The sequence below is a fragment of the Hypomesus nipponensis genome, chromosome 7 (assembly GCF_054491055.1).
Source record: "Hypomesus nipponensis isolate SF chromosome 7, ASM5449105v1, whole genome shotgun sequence".
Classification (NCBI taxonomy): domain Eukaryota; kingdom Metazoa; phylum Chordata; class Actinopteri; order Osmeriformes; family Osmeridae; genus Hypomesus; species Hypomesus nipponensis.
In genome coordinates this window covers 16022518-16040000 of record NC_140367.1, presented here as the reverse complement: position 1 = coordinate 16040000, position 17483 = coordinate 16022518, and the positions used below count along the sequence as shown (strand labels likewise).

At 46.2% G+C, this 17483-nt stretch overlaps 3 protein-coding genes, 1 long non-coding RNA gene, 1 other non-coding gene and 2 pseudogenes across 7 annotated transcripts in view; 2 read left to right on the top strand and 5 right to left on the bottom strand.

The window, feature by feature from the left end:
* LOC146277307 (uncharacterized) overlaps window positions 1–6888 on the bottom strand; it is a 7204-nt gene extending 316 nt beyond the window's left edge. Inside the window, exons 1-11 of one of the 3 annotated variants that reach the window (XM_084700981.1) lie at window positions 6819–6888; window positions 5180–5739; window positions 4947–5053; window positions 3485–4506; window positions 3166–3374; window positions 2728–3049; window positions 2383–2526; window positions 2121–2285; window positions 1691–1979; window positions 642–1560; window positions 1–551 (exon numbers count right to left, since the gene is read on the bottom strand). The exon at window positions 1–551 is cut by the window's left edge and continues 316 nt beyond it. In XM_084700981.1, coding sequence (XP_084557107.1) covers window positions 98–551; window positions 642–1560; window positions 1691–1979; window positions 2121–2285; window positions 2383–2526; window positions 2728–3049; window positions 3166–3374; window positions 3485–4318 — 3336 coding nt within the window. In that variant the 5' untranslated portion in view covers window positions 4319–4506; window positions 4947–5053; window positions 5180–5739; window positions 6819–6888 and the 3' untranslated portion in view covers window positions 1–97. The other 2 variants (XM_084700980.1, XM_084700979.1) reach the window with 2 other exon arrangements.
* A 368-nt stretch (window positions 6889–7256) lies between these two features.
* LOC146277306 (5S ribosomal RNA) lies at window positions 7257–7375 on the top strand (annotated as a pseudogene).
* Window positions 7376–10081: 2706 nt separating this feature from the next.
* On the top strand, window positions 10082–10154 carry trnav-uac (transfer RNA valine (anticodon UAC)). The gene has a single exon. It is a non-coding gene; the product is annotated as a tRNA-Val (tRNA).
* A 675-nt stretch (window positions 10155–10829) lies between these two features.
* LOC146277304 (uncharacterized) lies at window positions 10830–12161 on the bottom strand. The gene has a single exon (XM_084701522.1). It carries the CDS (start codon window positions 12159–12161, stop codon window positions 11181–11183), a length of 981 nt encoding a protein of 326 aa, XP_084557648.1. The 3' UTR covers window positions 10830–11180.
* On the bottom strand, window positions 12146–15144 carry LOC146277303 (uncharacterized; the record flags this gene model as incomplete). The annotated part of the gene is made up of 4 exons (XM_084701523.1): window positions 12146–12277; window positions 12362–12497; window positions 12650–13754; window positions 13982–15144. Coding segments are annotated over 4 exons (2508 nt in total), but the record flags the coding sequence as incomplete, so codon positions are not given.
* A 181-nt stretch (window positions 15145–15325) lies between these two features.
* LOC146277302 (uncharacterized) lies at window positions 15326–16260 on the bottom strand. The gene is made up of 4 exons (XR_014762453.1): window positions 16221–16260; window positions 16049–16071; window positions 15544–15612; window positions 15326–15436 (listed from the first exon to the last, which is right to left on the bottom strand). It is a non-coding gene; the product is annotated as an uncharacterized LOC146277302 (long non-coding RNA).
* A 59-nt stretch (window positions 16261–16319) lies between these two features.
* On the bottom strand, window positions 16320–17278 carry LOC146277301 (uncharacterized; annotated as a pseudogene).
* Between the last annotated feature and the right edge of the window lie 205 nt (window positions 17279–17483).

The window sequence follows — 17483 nt, the reverse complement described above, 5'->3', positions numbered from 1 at the left end:
ATATCTAACATATCAAACATTTCAAACATATAAATACATTGAACATAAAATATAAACCATATAAAATATACAAATTAAAACTGAAATTACAAGTGCACTAAGATGCTTTCCTTTTTTCTAATACATCATCAACCACCCTTTTGAAATGCTCAAAACTTTCATACACCACACCTTCAAAACCCAAAGTGGTGGCCTTTCTGGTTACAGGGCAGAACGTAAAGATTTTCTGGTTGCTTCCAGAAACCTTATCTTTTGAGGGTGTGTATCTCTTACGCTGCCCCCCACAATTGGGTACCTGGCACGCCCCGCATGGCCTCAAGGATCTATGAGGCTTGGCTGGTTTGGACACAGGTACAGGTGGCGGTGCTGCTGGAATAAAGCCAGCACTGCCCTGACTGCAGGATGTCCCCGGCAGCATCATGGATGGAGCCCGTGGCTGTGCCGGGACCACCAGCAGTACTGGTGCTGCAGACACTCGAGGCGGGATGTACGTGGCAGGCTTGGGCTGGATGGGCTTGTTCCCCTGCTCTGCTGGTTTCTTCACTTCCAGCCTGCAATAACATGTGGGGAGTGACAGGATAGTGTAAGCATTCAACTATGTAAATTGGTGGTTAAGTATACTTGTGAAAGAATGTACTTACCTTCGCTTTGCACCACGCCTTTCCCCAGCCAGGTGATCCAGGTTTTCGTATTGTACCTGAGCTCGAGCTGGAACCGGTAGGGTTGTCGGCAGATTAGGTGCCTCTGGCATGGGGTCATAAGACAGTACTCGCTTGTGGACTTTCACCTTGGGCACAACTGTCGCCCAGTAGTTGGCCTTTTTCTCTTCCTTTCTGTTGAAGTTGGAGATTGACTTGGCGTTAAGGTTTGGCAAGGGAATGGACAGGTTGCTCAGAATGGGATCGTCCCTAACTCGATCCACAATCCTCTTGTACTGCGCTTTTATAGCAGTATTCACTTTACTGGTGCTGGATTGGAGACTGGCTGGTGGACGGTTTTTCAGCATCTTTATGACCAGGTACAAGAGTCGGGTGTCCTCGGTCACCTGTGCTGCCTGAGGGTAACGCATCCAGCTGAACTTGGTCTTCTGAGCTGCCCTGTTCTCGGGTGTGTCTGCCCCCAGACACCGTCCAAACAGGGTGAAGCCCCATCTGGACTCGTACTTTTTAACAAAGCTCGAAGCGGTCTTGTCGTGGTCTTGAAGGGAACCAGTAGCAGCTACAATCTTCTGCCTCAGCTTGGCAGGTACTAGGTGCTGGTCACTATTGTCTGCCAGTTCCAGAAGCAGCAAGGCCAGTGCTTCTACTTCCTCCAATCCTGGCAGATGCATATGACTCTGTTTCATCAGGACATCCTGCAGTGCAGGGCTATCCTCTTCCTCCACCTGCTCTACTTGTGTAAGGCTGACATGTGCCCTACTGATGGTGTCCATGTGATCCTCCCCTGAATCTGACCACACGTCAACACCCTCATCTTCTGACTCCTCTTTGCTCGGTTCAACCGACTCCTCACGATCACCTTCATGAGACTCCTCAACGTCACGAGACTGCTCTTCTTCAACTGCAAATATGTAACGTATAAACAACAAATGTGTCAGGACAGTTAAAACATTGTTGACAGAAAGGAGTGGGTATGGAAACATGGGTAACATCATTGCTTTATAAGTAAGTGCTGTACTGTGTGACTTTACTCTTTTCTGCATAGTAATCCCCGGCAGTGAAGTCGGTGGACTGGCATGCGGCATACTCCACGCCGAGAAGTTCCTCCTCCTCTGGGCTGTCGTACTTCTCTGGGTAGGGCAGTGGAGCAAAGAAGTTGGGCTCCAGCACGTGGTCTTTGCCAAAGAGCAGTTCAGCCTGCCGGTTCATGCGCTGGATCTGCCTAGCATCCATACAGGTCGTCTGCCGCCCCTTGCCACCAGCAACACGGAGTGATTCCATACGGCTGTTCCACTGCACAGCAAATGTGATAAGATAGACCTGAAACACATGACCATGTATATGTGTTACAGAAAATATATACAATTAGGAGGGATGATGTATCAAAGCTATGGAAAACATGTATCATGGATTATAAATAGAACATTTGCTATGAAGGAGTGTTTATATTTCATAATTTACTTGGAATGGCAGAATTCCACATCTCTTTGAAGGAACGGCATTGTACAGGTGTGCATGCAACCCCTCCAAAGAGTTACTGCCTCGTCGGCACCTGTACTTGTTCAACTGAACACCGTTCAGCACCACTTCCTTCACGGACACATAGAGCTGTATACCAGGAGGATCCTGTAGAACACATCACATTGCCAAGCATGTCAAGATGATTTTACAATGTCTAGATAAAGAAAGAACTTTAGGATTAACTACAAAGTCATAAACTCACCTGCATACAACTGAGATGCTTGCTTGCGTTTGTCCAGTGAGCATCGACTGCCTCTGCTGACTTGAAGAGGTGGATTCCATCAATATCAAGGCCAGCTGGTCCCTTGAACTCGGCAATGATGGCCTCCACCACAGACGCAGTCTCCTGTAACATTCAATGCCATTTCAATAATTCAAAATCACATTTCAAAAATGGAAACGTTTTGTTGTGCTCATTTCTAATGATTGTATATGTATCTTTCATGATTAGATTTTATCGTAATTCAGTACAGTAAGGAAGATTTTAACAAAGGTGACAGATGCTTCATACTTATGTTACTCATGCATAGATTTCTTTAAAACATACCTCAACACCTCGGGTGATGCGTCTGACGTAGGCCTTCACCTGGTGAGGCTTGAGGAAATGGATCATTTCCTCTTCAGCAAGGTTGGTGTAAAGGTCAGGGTTGCCATTCCTGACTGCATGGACCAGCAGCATCATGTCGTCCCTGTTGTAGGCCATCACTGCCCCTGCCAAGGCACTCATGAAGACGCCGTACTTTGCATGGCTCTGTTTGATGACGACTGCTTCCCAGCGGTGCAGCCAGTGTCGGACATCCAGTCTGACCATGGTGCCCTCCTGAACCCAGTCATGGAACAGGGTCTCAAGAAACGATGACCCACTGTCACTGAAATGATATCAACGTTTGTTGCATCACTTGTGCTACATGTAGAGAAGTCAATGAATTTAATGATCAATTTCCTCATTAGTGTTATCATTATAAATAATTGTTGTTTAATTTACCGACAGCAGTTGTTGTCTGCATAGATTATTTTGGGCGCTGGAGCCTTGGCACGCCGAAACCTGGCAATCAGGCCTCTTGCCATACGCCTGTAGCACCCCTCAGACTCTGCTGCCACGACCACTGTTGTCACAAACTGGCCCCACTCGTTTAATACACTGGTGACATACTGCATGGTGTCCTGGCCATCACCGTATATCTTCTTGAGGATCTAAAAAACACATTGTTTCTTTATAAATCATAATGCACAATTCAATCATCAAGAACTAGTGAGTTCATGAGTATGACAGAATACTGATCAAAGTGATATTATATACAAACCTTTTTTGTGCCATCGATGCAGAGTATTTCTCCAGTTGTGCTGAGGATGGAGGCTCTGTACACTGGAATCATCTCCATCTCTGCAATGAGGTGTGCGCGCCTCAAGACAGCAGGACATGGGAGGGGGGACTTGGGGAGAGGAGGGGTGTAGCTGCCAGCAGCTTTAACATAGGGCAGAATTCCTGCAGTGTGTGCCTCATACAGGAGGGTCTGGTATAGGTCGCGGCGCTCCAGATACCACTCGTCATGGCCCTGCTGCAAGAGTCTTTGCACCTTACTCATGGACGTGGAGTTTAGCCGGTCGCCTAGCAGGGTGACCACGCCTCTGTCAATGGCACGCTTACCACACAGAATGGCAGGGAACATGCACCTGATGGCTGGGGCAAGCTTCATCAATATTTTGGGACTGTATGCCATCCACAGGTACTGTTGTGCATCTGGCTGCCTCACCTTTTCACAAAATGGACACTTCAGCTTCTCGGTCAACAGGGTGTAGTAGTTCTTCATCCCGCACACTTGCCGAGCATAGCTGCCAAAGCCCTTCAACTCCAGGTATTCCCCTGGCGGTGCACAGCAGTCTGTGTTGGGACAGCGGATCTTGGCTTGCATGACACCGACTGGTCTCCAGAAGAAGGTATCAGTTGTGAAAAAAGCCAGCATGTTGGGCACCGCTCCCTTGACAGATGTAGGTAGAGGAGGTGGGTGGAACTTCATCTTTTTCTTCAACAGCTTTCTCTCCACTGTCTCTCCGCTGGCGTTCCTGTACGTGGTTGAGCGTTCGAAAAGACCGTAAGTCTCGTCTTGTTTAAGCCACTTGACATTCGGAGCTGCCATACCAAGGGCTTGAGCAGATGCAGGTGGTTGGTCCCAGTATCTCTGCCATCCCTCCAGCACTACGCCCCCAGAGTCTGAGAAAAAGGCCTCTGCTTGAGATGTGCTGGGTCTGTTTTCCCCTGGTTTGAGCTTTCCCCAGGTGGTAAGCTGTGTGGAGACAGGCACCTCGGACTCGTGAAGGAGTTTTTCTGAAGAGACACACAGAAATTGCATTTAGTGCTTTATAATAATACATTCCATTTAGTAGATACATGTCATTAGACCAAAACACTTTTGGCATCAATTTAGTTTGAATAATAGAAGAACACAATGTATAAATAATACATGTACATTAATTATGTAATATTGTATAAGGGACTCGTTCGTCTGTTGCCTCTTTTACGGTATCAATGCACTGACCACTGAGAGCCTTTAAGGAAATGATTCTGTGCATTCTATATATGTACTTTCCAGCTACTGTATTTCAGCATGTCATGAGAGACAGGGTTTTCATTCATGCTCTCAGTTTGTCCTGAACTGATGATTTGATCCGGACAGCTTGACTAATAAACCAAAGTCGACTCCTTTCCGTTGTCGTGACTCTTTTCAGCCTGCCTTCATACTGAGAATTCACCTAACAATTGCCTACCTGCAGCAGTCAACAGTTCAGCATCAGTTGCATAGTTGGGATCCTGCTCTAACCTGGAGGCAGTGCACTCAGCCTTCTTTTTTTTCTACCTTCTCTGTTTTCTGTTTCTACAAGAAATGTATAGTAAATGCCTTTGTGATGACGGTGATCATAGGTGCTAATTCTATTCATCAACAAATCAGTAATTGATTGTGAAAGCATCTAAAGACAAGACTTTCACTCAGTCATCTTACCTCCAACCTCTTGTCAAGATGACAAGTCACCGAAGGGAACTCCTTGACAAATTCAAGCAGCCGTGTCTTTTCCCACTTGAGCAAGTCGTTCTGCTCCCCCTTCAAGCAGTACTCGGCGAGCAACCACACAACCCATCCTATGTCGTTTTCAAGTAACCATTTGAAGGATTGCCCGGCGTACCTTCCAAATGTACAGACCAACTGGGCTATCCACATCTCCCCTCCAGATTTCTTCGCCTCCGCCTCTGCCGTTTCAGGATTCAGCCATGTGGGGTCTATTGCTACGCAGGGTGCATTGGCCACATGGTCAGCTACGCTCTTGGCTTCCTCCGTACAGTGCAGCCTTGCCTCTCCCGGCCTGTACAAAGGGATCCTCGGGTACTGGTGTTGCTTGAGGTGGGACTGTAACTGATGCTTGAAAGTGAATTCTTTCCCACAAACATCACACTTGTTTTCCTTGGCGAAATGGGTCTTCATGTGTCGTGTCAAATTTGATTTTAAAGTGAAACTTTTGCTACACACGTTACACTTCTCCATGTTTCAAGCAGGAAACTTGGGACCTGTGGAAACAGGAATAGAAAACTTAAACTTCTCCCTATCCAAAATCAGCAGTTACATGTACACAAACAATATAAATCCATGCTACAAATCCGTTTCAAACTGCACAGCAGACAAGTCACACACCCAAAACACGTACCTCATACCTAAATATTGCAGCAAAGCTACCAGATTATTGATCAAAGTGAAAAACTAGCTCATATTTAATGACAAGAGGAACATGTATAATCCGCATGTGTAAACAATGGCGTTTTTGCAGTTTTTTAGAGAATCAATCAACACAGCAAAACTGACATCTAGGTAGCTAGATGCACCCCCGAATTACCTACAAAAGGAGCCAAGAATTAAGAAATTTGAACGAAAATGAGAGAAACGAGAGCATTAAATGTAGCTGGATCTCCGGTTCATATGTAGCTTGAACAATAGCGTTTTAGCAATTTTTCAGAGAATAAATCAACACAGCAAAACTGACATCTAGCTAGCTAGATGCACCCCCGAATTACCTACAAGAGGAGTCAAGAATTAAGAAATTTGAACGAAAATGAGAGAAACGAGAGCATTAAATGTAGCTAGATCTCCGGTTCATGTGTAGCTTAAACAATAGCGTTTTTGCCATTTTTCAGAGAATAAATCAACAAAGCAAAACTGACATCTAGCTAGCTAGATGCACCCCCGAATTACCTACAAAAGGAGCCAAGAATTAAGAAATTTGAACGAAAATGAGAGAAACGAGAGCATTAAATGTAGCTAGATCTCCGGTTCATGTGTAGCTTAAACAATAGCGTTTTTGCCATTTTTCAGAGAATAAATCAACAAAGCAAAACTGACATCTAGCTAGCTAGATGCAGCCCCGAATTACCTACCAAAGGAGCCAAGAATTAAGAAATTTGAACGAAAATGAGAGAAACAAGAGCATTAAATGTAGTGCTAGCTGGATCTCCGGTTCATATGTAGCTTAAACAATGGCGTTTTTGCCGATTTTCAGAGAATCATTCAACATGGCAAAACTGACACCTAGCTAGTTACATGCACCTCCAAATTACTTACCAAAAGAGCCAAGAACTAAGAAATGTGAACTTACCTTAGAGAAACGAGAGCATTAACTGTATATTACTGTATTCGCCTGTTACCAGACGCCGCCATTGTTTTTCAAATACAGACGACCCTAGTTTGACGTCACGGACAAACCTGAGCCTGATTGGCCTGTTGAGCAAAGGACTCGCTCAACATGGCTCAATGATTGGCTAATTTCTGCTCAACTCTGCTCAGCTCTGCTCAACCATTGGCCGCTAGTAGGGACTTGGCTGTTCGACCGCCTGGGAATACCAGGTGCTGTATGCTCTTTTGCTCATTCATTTAGAAACTGAAATCTTGCAATATGCACAAGTAGTCCTTCATGAAAGGGGCTGGAAGCTGTTTTCATTTTGACACGAGAGAGCGAGAGAGAGAGAGACAAAACCTTGCATTGTCAAATGCCAAATCTGTATATAGATAAGTAGCCTATGGTTGTCAACTTATTTCGTACGGCCAAACCAGCCTGGCAACGCCTGATCTCGTCTGATCTCGGAAGCTAAGCAGGGTTGGGCCTGGTTAGTACTTGGATGGGAGACCGCCTGGGAATACCAGGTGCTGTATGCTCTTTTGCTCATTCACTTAGAAACTGAAATCTTGCAATATGCACAAGTAGTCCTTCATGAAAGGGGCTGGAAGCTGTTTTCATTTTGACACGAGAGAGAGAGAGAGACCACCTTGCATTGTCAAATGCCAAATCTGTATATGGATAAGTAGCCTATGGTTGTCAACTTATTTCGTACGGCCAAACCAGCCTGGCAACGCCCCTTTCAGGAAGTGGACCACGAAGTGTTTGGACAGAGAGCAGGTGGAGATTGTTTGGTGTGGAGTACGTTTTTGTCGTCATACAGTGTTATTTTGTTACTTTCTTTCATTTTTTGTTCTAAAAATGGGGTTTAGTTTGAGTTAGTTGTATCTCCCCCAGCAGCTGTTGCTGTTTGGGGGACTTTGTTTTGGTTGTGTTTCATGTTGCGGACGGCTATCATGGCAACAAACAACGGACTGGATTTGACAATGGACAAGAACACGGACGAAAGGAGTAAAAGGGAAAGACACCAAGGAGACTCGGACAACCGAAATGAGAAAGAAACGAGGTATGGCAAAGAATTGACGGTGGAAGTGGTGGTGGAAGGTACAGAGAATGTTTTGGTGATGGATTTACTGAGGGGTGTGAAGAAAGAGTGTGGAGTGGTGTTGGGCTGCAGGGTGAGAGGGCCCAGGACTTACGAGATCACCATGAAGGAGGAAGAAGTGAAGGAGAAATTGATGGACGGCATCAGAGTGCAAGGGGCGCTAGTGCATGCTAGCAACATTACTGGCAATGAAATGGTGGTGTCGTTTCTGAACCTCCCAATATATTTGGAGGATGGGAAAATATTGGCTAAACTGGAGGACTGGGGAGTTCGGGCCATTTCGGCTATTAAGCGCCGCGTATGGCCTGGAACAGAGGTTGCTGATGGGACTCGGTTCTTAAAGGTACGTTTCACTGAACAGGTGCGTTCACTCCCGTACTCAACAAAATTTGAGACACTAAGAGAAGCTGAATTTTTTTGAGTCATTCATGACCGACAGGTGAGGGTCTGCAGGTTGTGCATTCAACCGGGCCACATTTTTCGAGACTGCCCGGATTTCAGGTGTTTTAGGTGTGGCAAGGCTGGGCACTATGCTAGGGAGTGTGTCCAGCGGAGCGCGGAGGACGCAGACGGAGGAGGCAGCGAGAGGGGAGAGGACGCGCAGTCAACGGCTCTGAATGAGGAGAAAGGAGAGGAATCGGCTGGCGAGGAGGAGGAAGTTCGGATGGTGTAGGAGGTCGGAGAGGGAGAAAGCGATGCAGTGGAGGACGTGGAGCAGGGCGGGGAACCTGCGCGCGATGAAGGCGTTGGTGGCACGGCTGGCGAGGAAAAGGAAGAGCTTCGGATGGTGGAGGAGGTCGGAGAGGGAGAGAGCATTGTGGAGGAAGACGTGGAGTGTGGCGGGGAACCTGCGCACGGTGGAGGTGTTGGTGGCGAGGTGGTGGCTCTGGAAGACGGCGGCGGGGTCGGACGGGACGAAAACAACGGTGAGGATGAGCTGGAATCAGGCAGCGACATGGAGCAGGCGGAAGGTGGAAAGGAGAGCGACAAGAGCGAGCACGGAGGGCGCAGAGGGCGAGGAGAGCGCAGAGGGTGAGGAGGCCGGCGGGAGTCGGGAGCCGGAAAGGGCGTGGTGAAGCAACGTCGGAAGTTGGTGGAGAGGAGAGAGGGGGAATCCGAGGCGTTGACAAGGGCAATGCAAGTTGCCCATCTACGGTGCGCCAAAAGGCAGACGGAGAAAGAGCGGATGGAAATGCTGAGATGGCACCCGCCTAAGGAACATTAGTGGGTTAAAGTGTGCTGCTATTATTGGACCTGTGATGGGTACTGTTTGGGTTTGTGGGTGTATTGTATGTATGTATGCTAAAAGATACTGACAATGTCTGTGTTTGAAAATTTGTGAAGAGTAAAAACATTAATAAAAGATTTTAAAAAAAGTTAGCACGTTCGCCTCACACGTGAAAGGTCCCCGGTTCGAGACCGGGCGGAAACATGTGCCCTTTTATCAGCTCGCGATTGTCTCGTAAATAATCGATGCGTTCTCCACAGTTATGAGTTCACTGGAGTCGGTATGTCCTTCTTTGAAGCGGTAAGTTAGCTTCCCTGGTGCCACATGTTCGGTCGTTTTCTGGCTTCTGTAGAGCTTGGTAAGGGTTCGATCAGGTCTAAAACATGCAGGGCAGGGAGGCCCGAGGTCCAGGATTGGCAAAGGTTGCTTTAGACAATCTCCTTTGTTGCTATCTTGCTGAAGCAGAGAATCAACTAGTTCATGAGCCGAAATGCCCATGTTAAGTTGAAAATGTGTGTCCTCGTTCTGTTTCCTTGTTACTGTGTGTTTGTGTGTGAACTGGGTTTCTGTCTTTCAGGAATCGTCAGTTTCCGTAGGGTAGTGGTTATTACGTTCGCTTTACACGCGAAAGGTCTCCGGTTCGAGACCGGACGGAAACTTCCTCAGTTTTCATCCGATTGCCATCCTCTCCAAAGTATTTTGTGTCCCATGAAGTCCCATGATTCATTGGAGTCGACATGTCATTCTTTGAAATGGTAAGTCTGCAACTTGTGCGGATTCGCCTTTAAGCATATCAACTAGTTCATGAGCCAAAATGCTCATTTGACATCATAAAGGCATGTCCTCGTTTTGTGTCCTTGTTTTTGTGTGTGCGTGTGTGTGCACGGATTTTCTGTTGTTTACTAAGAAGAAGTTTCCGTAGTGTAGTGGTTATCACGTTCGCTTTACACGCGAAAGGCCCCCTGTTCGAGACTGGGCGGGAACTTCCTCATCTTTCCTCAGTTTTCATCCAATTGCGATCCTCTCCAAAGTATTTTGTGCCCCATGTTAGTCCCAATGTCCCATGAAGTCCCATGATTCATTAGAGTCGACATGTCGTTCTTTGAAATGATAAGTCAGCTACCCTTCTGCCACTTGTGCGGATTCGCCTTAAGCATATCAACTAGTTCATGAGCCAAAATGCTTATTTGACATCATAAAGGCATGTCCTCGTTTTGTGTCCTTGTTTTTGTGTGTGCATGTGTGTCCACGGATTTTCTGTTGTTACTATAAAGAAGTTTCCGTAGTGTAGTGGTTATCACATTCGCCTCACACGCGAAGGCCAGCCGTGTGTAGCCGTAGAGGATTTTTGTGACCTTTTCTACGTGCATTTGAGAGAACAGGATCGAATCCCACCCAAGGCAAAGTGTCTTATTTCAGTATTAAATATATTAATTCCCATGATTAATTTCAATATTATAAAGTACCATTGTAAAGATTCAAATATTGTTTTGATTTATTAATTTGGTGTATTCCTGCTAAGAGAATGACTTTCCTTGAATCCTCTTACATAAAAAAAGTATATTTTATGTTTACAAATAGATGTTGGAGAACACAGAATGTATGTATAATGCATTTTACACACCACTTGGATGATTATCATATCTTTATTATTTGAGAACCTGCAGTGCTTTTCATTGGCTTTGCAATTTTGACTGTAACCACAGTAAATAATTCTTAAACACCACACCACAATATAGCTATGAACAATATTAACAAAAATGTGTACAGTAATGTTTATGTGCAGCAATGTACATAGATATGGATATAAACAATGATATATATATATATATATATATATATAAATATATATATACAGTGATCAAATAAATATGTACAGTAATGTTATGTTGAGCAATGAAAAAGATACAGCAAGTGAAGTCAATTAACATCATATTTACAATGTAACACACACTAAGAAATTCACACACACAAAATGCCACCTACAAATAAGTGTGAGAGAGCGAGTGTATCACTTGCCTTTCTCAACCATCCACCTCTGCTTTTCAGCCTCATAAAAGGCAGACTGCTGAAACTCCCTCCAGGTCATCTCCTTTACCATGCCCTGTGACTGGTAGAGGGACAAAACTCTGGAGGGACAGTAAATGTACTTTCCAGCTACACCAGGAAAGTTGCCATGAATGTGAGGACTGTTGGGGCCTTGCTTCACTGGCTGATGGCAAAACATGCACAGACGGCCGGTAGGGTGCTGCTCCAAAGACTTTCTCTTTCCTCTCTCCTCTGTTACCCTCTTTCTCTCTGCCCCTCTCTGCTTTGAGGCCTCCAACTCCTGCTGAAAGAAGGCAGTGGCAGCAAAATCCTCAAAGGCCATCCTGGGGTTGGTGAGGCCTTCAGCTGAATAGGACATGAAGACCTTCTTCGAACAGTAGAAATACTTCACCTCTCCAGTCTGATAAAAGAAATGGACAGAGGAGCCATCATTGAGGTAGTGGGATTTTGGCTGTCCACATGCGAGGCAGGTCCTTGTTTTTTTAGGCTGCTGCTGTTGTTGTTGTTGCTGCATTGCTGCCTGCTGCTTTTCAAGGATCTCCTTGACCATGACCTCTACTGTAGCCTTGGTTAGTGGGGCATCCTCAGTGGAACCCACTGTAGGTGGGTTTACAGGAGGCAGAGGAGTGGGTGGGTTTACAGGAGCAGGAGGCAGAGGAGTGACTGGCACGCTGACTGTTTGACTTTCGACAGTCAGACGCTGCCACAGCTGCTGGATCTCTAGGAGCTTCTCTGGGCTGGTGTTTAGTGAGGAGCTGGTGTTAATTAGCTTGGCAAGATGTTTCACATATCGAGAGATATGCTGCCTTGTTGTTGGGTGCAGCAGGCTGTTGGGATCTGTGCAGGCACTCTGCACCATGGCAGCATAGCCAGCATCCACCCTCTTCAGAAGGTCTTTTCCCCCGTGGTGCTTGGCTAGGAGCCCATCAATAGCAGCTCTCATTGGATCTGTCCATCAGTTGTGATCCAGGACGAAGATGCGGCCTCCTGTTTTGATGGGTCCAGTGCGGGCAGCACATGGAGATGCTGTACGGGGCAGTGGTGGTGTGTTTGGCAGAACTGCAAAAGGTATTGCAAAAAGGTAAGTATTATGTTAAACTTTAATTAAACATTGACTTGTGTGTAACATTTAAATGACTGTACCTGTGTCCATCAGGGTATCTGTAGAGCTCTCTTCTTTGGTAGTGGTAGAAGACAGCGGGTGGAAAAGGACAGCCTGTGGGGACTGCTGCTGTGAAGGCAGGACCTGTGCTGAAGCCAGGTCTTGTACGTCAGCAGTCTGAAGGAAGATGTAGAATGGCATTAAGTTACAATAATCATAGACAGCAGAAGTTTTTAAGTAAGTGTCTGAGAGAGAGAGAGAGAGAGAGAGAGAGAGAGAGAGAGAGAGAGAGAGAGAGAGAGAGAGAGAGAGAGAAATATCTGGATTACCTGAGAAATGTCTTCCTTTATGTCCTCTATAGTGGAAACAGGGGCAGCAGTGACATGGAAGACCACAGCTTCTACAGATGACAGCTCAGAGACTTGGTGGTCTGACCCCTCAGCCACATCTGTCGAGACTGTCCTTACTGCCTTGTGTTTCTCCCAGTCCAGTGGAACTGGGCGACAGTCTGGCTCTTGGTACTGGAGAACAAACCTCTCCCCTGTGTCCCTGCTCGTCACGTGGAGTGCTGGGTATTTGGCCTGCCCTGTCACGATTTGTGAGGCCCTGTTGATTTCCACCATCAAAACAGGGTCAAACACACCAGGCAGCAGCACATCAGGCTGCTTCAGGTCCACCAGCCTCTGGAAGTTCCACCGCACTACTCCCGTCATCGCCTGGGCCTGGAACAGCTCGGTGGAGACCCTGTTGCCTGTCACCCAGCGAGCCTGGTGGAAATGGAAGCCCTCCTGCTGAGAGGTGCCCCTAACGGGAATCCATACGGGTACTGCAGCTTTCTCCCCCTTGACGTGATTTAGCTGCAGGGTACCACCGTACCTGTACATGATCCCCTCCCCTGCCTGTGGGTCACTCAGGCAGCCTCTCAACATGAAGACATGCTGGATCCTCCACTCCTTCAACATGGAGGGCTTGAAGAGCAGCACGTCATTTGGGTCCTTGGCCAGGTGGAAGTGGCGCATGACATCCTCCACACGCTGCACCAGCTCTCTGGGTTGGGGTACCATGGTCCTGCAGTGCTGTCGGATGTGCTGAGCCGTGGGATTTGCAGGGACAATCCCACAGAAGGTGTAGGCCTCTTTGAGTTTCTGCAGGTCACTCTGGTCTACCACTGTGCAGGCTGAAGACAGGAACTTGCAGAAGGAGCTAAAAAGGTGATGGTGCTCTGAGACACACTCCCTGGTGAACCGACGCAAACAGTGGAACAAGTCCAGCCTGACTGAGATGTCGTGGTTGTACTTGCTCCGCGAGGCACAGGTGTTGGTCACATTCCCGGATGTCACCTCTGCAACCACATTCTCTGTGGTCTTCCATGCATCCCACAAGAGATGCTCATGGTGCTGTGGGTGAGTAACTCTGAAAGCTGCACAGCAATCCCTGTTTACACCAAGACAAAATATGTGTGCATGGTCAGTGTCATATTTAGATTTAAGACCTGTGCATGGCCAGTGTCATTTTTAGATTTGAGACCTTATAGACTTCATCATGAACTTAAAATAAAAACTAAACTGAAAATAAATAAGAACAGATGACTTATCAAAATGTTGATACATCCCTTTGATGTGTGTACTAAATAAAAACATTATTAGTAAAGTGATTCATACCTGTCCACCCACTGGTAGTTGGCCTTCTCTACTCCAGCTGCAGTGTAGCGACGGGCCAGCCCCTCGTACATGGGCTCCAGTGACTTCTCACACTCTGATTGCAGCAGGACCCAGGACAGGATCATCCAATTCTCGTTCATCACCGCATAAGAAGACATGGTGCCGGATGATAGAGTCACCTTCCTTGCAAGTTTGCGGGTGTGGTCAGACCTGAAGACCTGTCCAAAGGTGCCTTGCAGAAGCTGTGTGAGGGCTTGTTCCTGACGCTGGTACTCTTGGAGGAGACAGTCTACCAGGTAGTGTGCAGACACAGACACTCCGTACCAGCCATCTGTGTCTTCGTATCCCCCAAAAGGAGCAGGTGAATCCTCCTGCCTCAGAAGCCCAGTGATGGTCTTCTGTCCATACAGGCCAGACTCAGCATCCCTGATGTTCTGCACACTGAGCAGGTAGGCCAGGTGAGCTCTCTCGTACTTGAGGTGCATGATCTCCATCACCTGGTTGGCCATGTCGTGGGGAGACTTACAGCTGCGTCTCAGCTCATCCATAACTGTCTTACAGATGGCCTTCTTGTGCGTAAGGAAGGCTGGCAGGACGTTGGAAAAAAGCTTTGGCAGCTTATCCACCCACTGTGGTTTGTCAGCATACCAGTACTTTTTACAGACCTTGCAGGTGAGGCGAGAGGCAAACAAATAGTACTGGCCACTGGTGCAGAGGATTACCCTTGGTCTTCCCATGCCAGAAGACGTCACCTGGGGACTGGGGCAGCCATGGAGACAGGGAAGGATGTAGTTGTTCCTCATTCTCTCCATTATGGCATGCTCTGGTTTCCAGATGAAAAATGGATGGAGCTGAAAGTACTTTGGCGATGGCAGGTCATAGGAGGACTCGATGAGCTCCGGTTGAGGGGGATGACGCCACAAGGAGACCATATTCATCAGATGGCGTACCGGTCTGGACCCTGGCCATAGTCCCATGGCCTCCAACTCCGTCTTGATCCATATCCGCTGCTGTGGAGAGCAGTTCCAGCGGCTAACATCCTGCTCGTAGCTGGGGATTACAGCTGCACAGGCAGCAGGCTGTGCCACAGGAGGATGAGCGCATGCTGGAGGACCATGAGAGTGTGATGGAGCTGTAAAAACACAACATATATAACACAAATATTGTTCAATTACATTGAATTAGAATTACATTTTTACCGTCAGTGAAAAAGAGGCGCTGTTCTGTGTTTAGTATTTTGTTGTCAAATGACACATTTGTTTTCTGAAGTTCATAAAATGTCAAACATGGCAATCCCGTACTATTTTGACTGCAGGGTATGTGTGTGTGTCTGTGTTGACATACTTTGTTCTGACACTGCAGGCTCACGTGGCCGAGGCTGTGAGATCAAGGATGGAGCCATGGCGAGCAGCTGGGGAGGCACTGGTAAAGGCACCTTCACCTGAGCTGAGGGCACTGATGCAAATGAAACAATAATTAATTAAACATAACAGGGAAACATGTTTGTAACTATAATAAATAAAATATACAGATATACATATAAATAACATATAGATATGGACCTTTCAAAGGAGAAGCACTAGCGAGGCAGTCAGCTGGGCTCGATAGTGTAGCTGTTGGTTTGCTTCCCACTGTTAAGGAAAATAAAGTGTTATTATCTGACCCCTCACTACAGTCTGGTAACTAACTTATTGTTAATTGTAATTGGTTACAGTCACTGTTGCCTTAACTTGCTATTGTCATAATAACAGATGTACATGTTGCCTGATTACTTGAGATTTAAGTGTTTTTTTTTTTTTAATCAAATAAATATAAAAGGTTTTATATACATTTTCATATGGAATCTAAGACAGAAAGCAAGTAGAGCACAGTGACAATACCAACATGTGTAAACAGTCAAAGGTTTGGCATGATGATTTCACAGGAGAGGAAACTGAGTTTAACTAAATTATGTATTTTATTTAAATCAAAGGGCACTACACTTACTCATCCCGGACTAATTGACACGCCAAACCCATGAAAGCTTTATAGAAAGCATGCACAAATAGAACTCATATGAACACTTACCCTCATCGCTGACATGTTACATCCTTAGAACAGTAGAACAAGTAGAACAAAAGAACACAAGCATCAGAACAGGCCAGAACGCGACCAAAATAACAAACAAGCATATTAAAACTCAATAATGGCAGATTAATTCTGTGAATCACAAAATTATCCTCCCAAACTGATGGTAAACCTTTAGTTGTGGATGAAGCAGGTGTTACAGCTGCCACTACTGCTGCTGGTGAGACTGAACGAATAGAGAAAAAGAGCAATACCATTAAATAATCAATCATCACTTGTCTGTAAGTGACCAATATAAGTACGGACATGTTCCTTTAGCATACTCACTCAGCTGAGTGTCTAACTTGGAAGGAGACAGACTCAGCATGGGCCTCTCCAGATCCATATCATCTTCCATGACTGTGACATAAAACAAAGAGAACATTACCACTTTTATGGGAAAATAAATACATAAATACATTTACAACAATTAGAGAAGTGTCCATTTGTTTCATGTCCAGATTTGTGTTATGAACAGACCTGGAAGATCAGGGGCAGGTGTTGAGGTGAATGAGCTTGAGGCTGCAACATTTGGGGGTGGAAGTGTGCATGCTGTTGGGTGGCTTTGCTTTATCAGGTACTGCTGCAGATTGTGCATTTTACTGCGCTGCACGCACTTTTTGGCCATTATAAAAGCTGCATACCCATCAGCTCTGCTTTTCCAAATTTCCCCCCAGGTGCTTTTAGCTCTGGCACCAAAGCCAACAAGGTTGTCATCCTCAGAGGCAACAGCGGGTGCAGCAGGTCTTTTTTTAAGGTACATCCGGAGGTCCTCAATATCCTTGAAGCCTTTGGTGTACTCCAGGAAGGACAGTAGGCTGTCTTTACTGTGGCCCGCTGGATTGAACTGCCCGGCTGTCTGCTCCTGCTCTACCTTATTGATGAGGTACAAGGTGTAGCCTACATCATTTTCCAGCAGCCACCTGAAGGACTTCCCTTTGTACTTTCCAAACTGGAGGATGTATTCTCCTAACACCTCCAGCCGGTCAGACACATCCCCCCTCTCAGAAACACCTCAGTGTGTGCGTTGGTCTTCACCAAGTATTCCCTTTGAGGTGCAGACTTGTCCTGGAGGGAGGGGTTCTCTTTGATCCTCTGAGCTGCTTCAGAGGGGTCCTGTCGTAAATGCCCTGATGGGCCTCTTCTGAAGGACACCTGTATCCTCCCTGGGAAAAAACTGAAGTTCTCCATCTTGATCTGTACAAAAGACATGATGTGCATTGGATTATAGAAATACTTCAAACTAGACTGTTTCATTTAAATACTGTAGTACTGATACACATAGCACACATATAATGTTGTTTAAATATCTTCAACACTGCCCACTGCACTGTAGGCCTACTTATGAAACACTTATGTAATGTAGTCATGTCAAATGAGCAACATAAAAAATTAC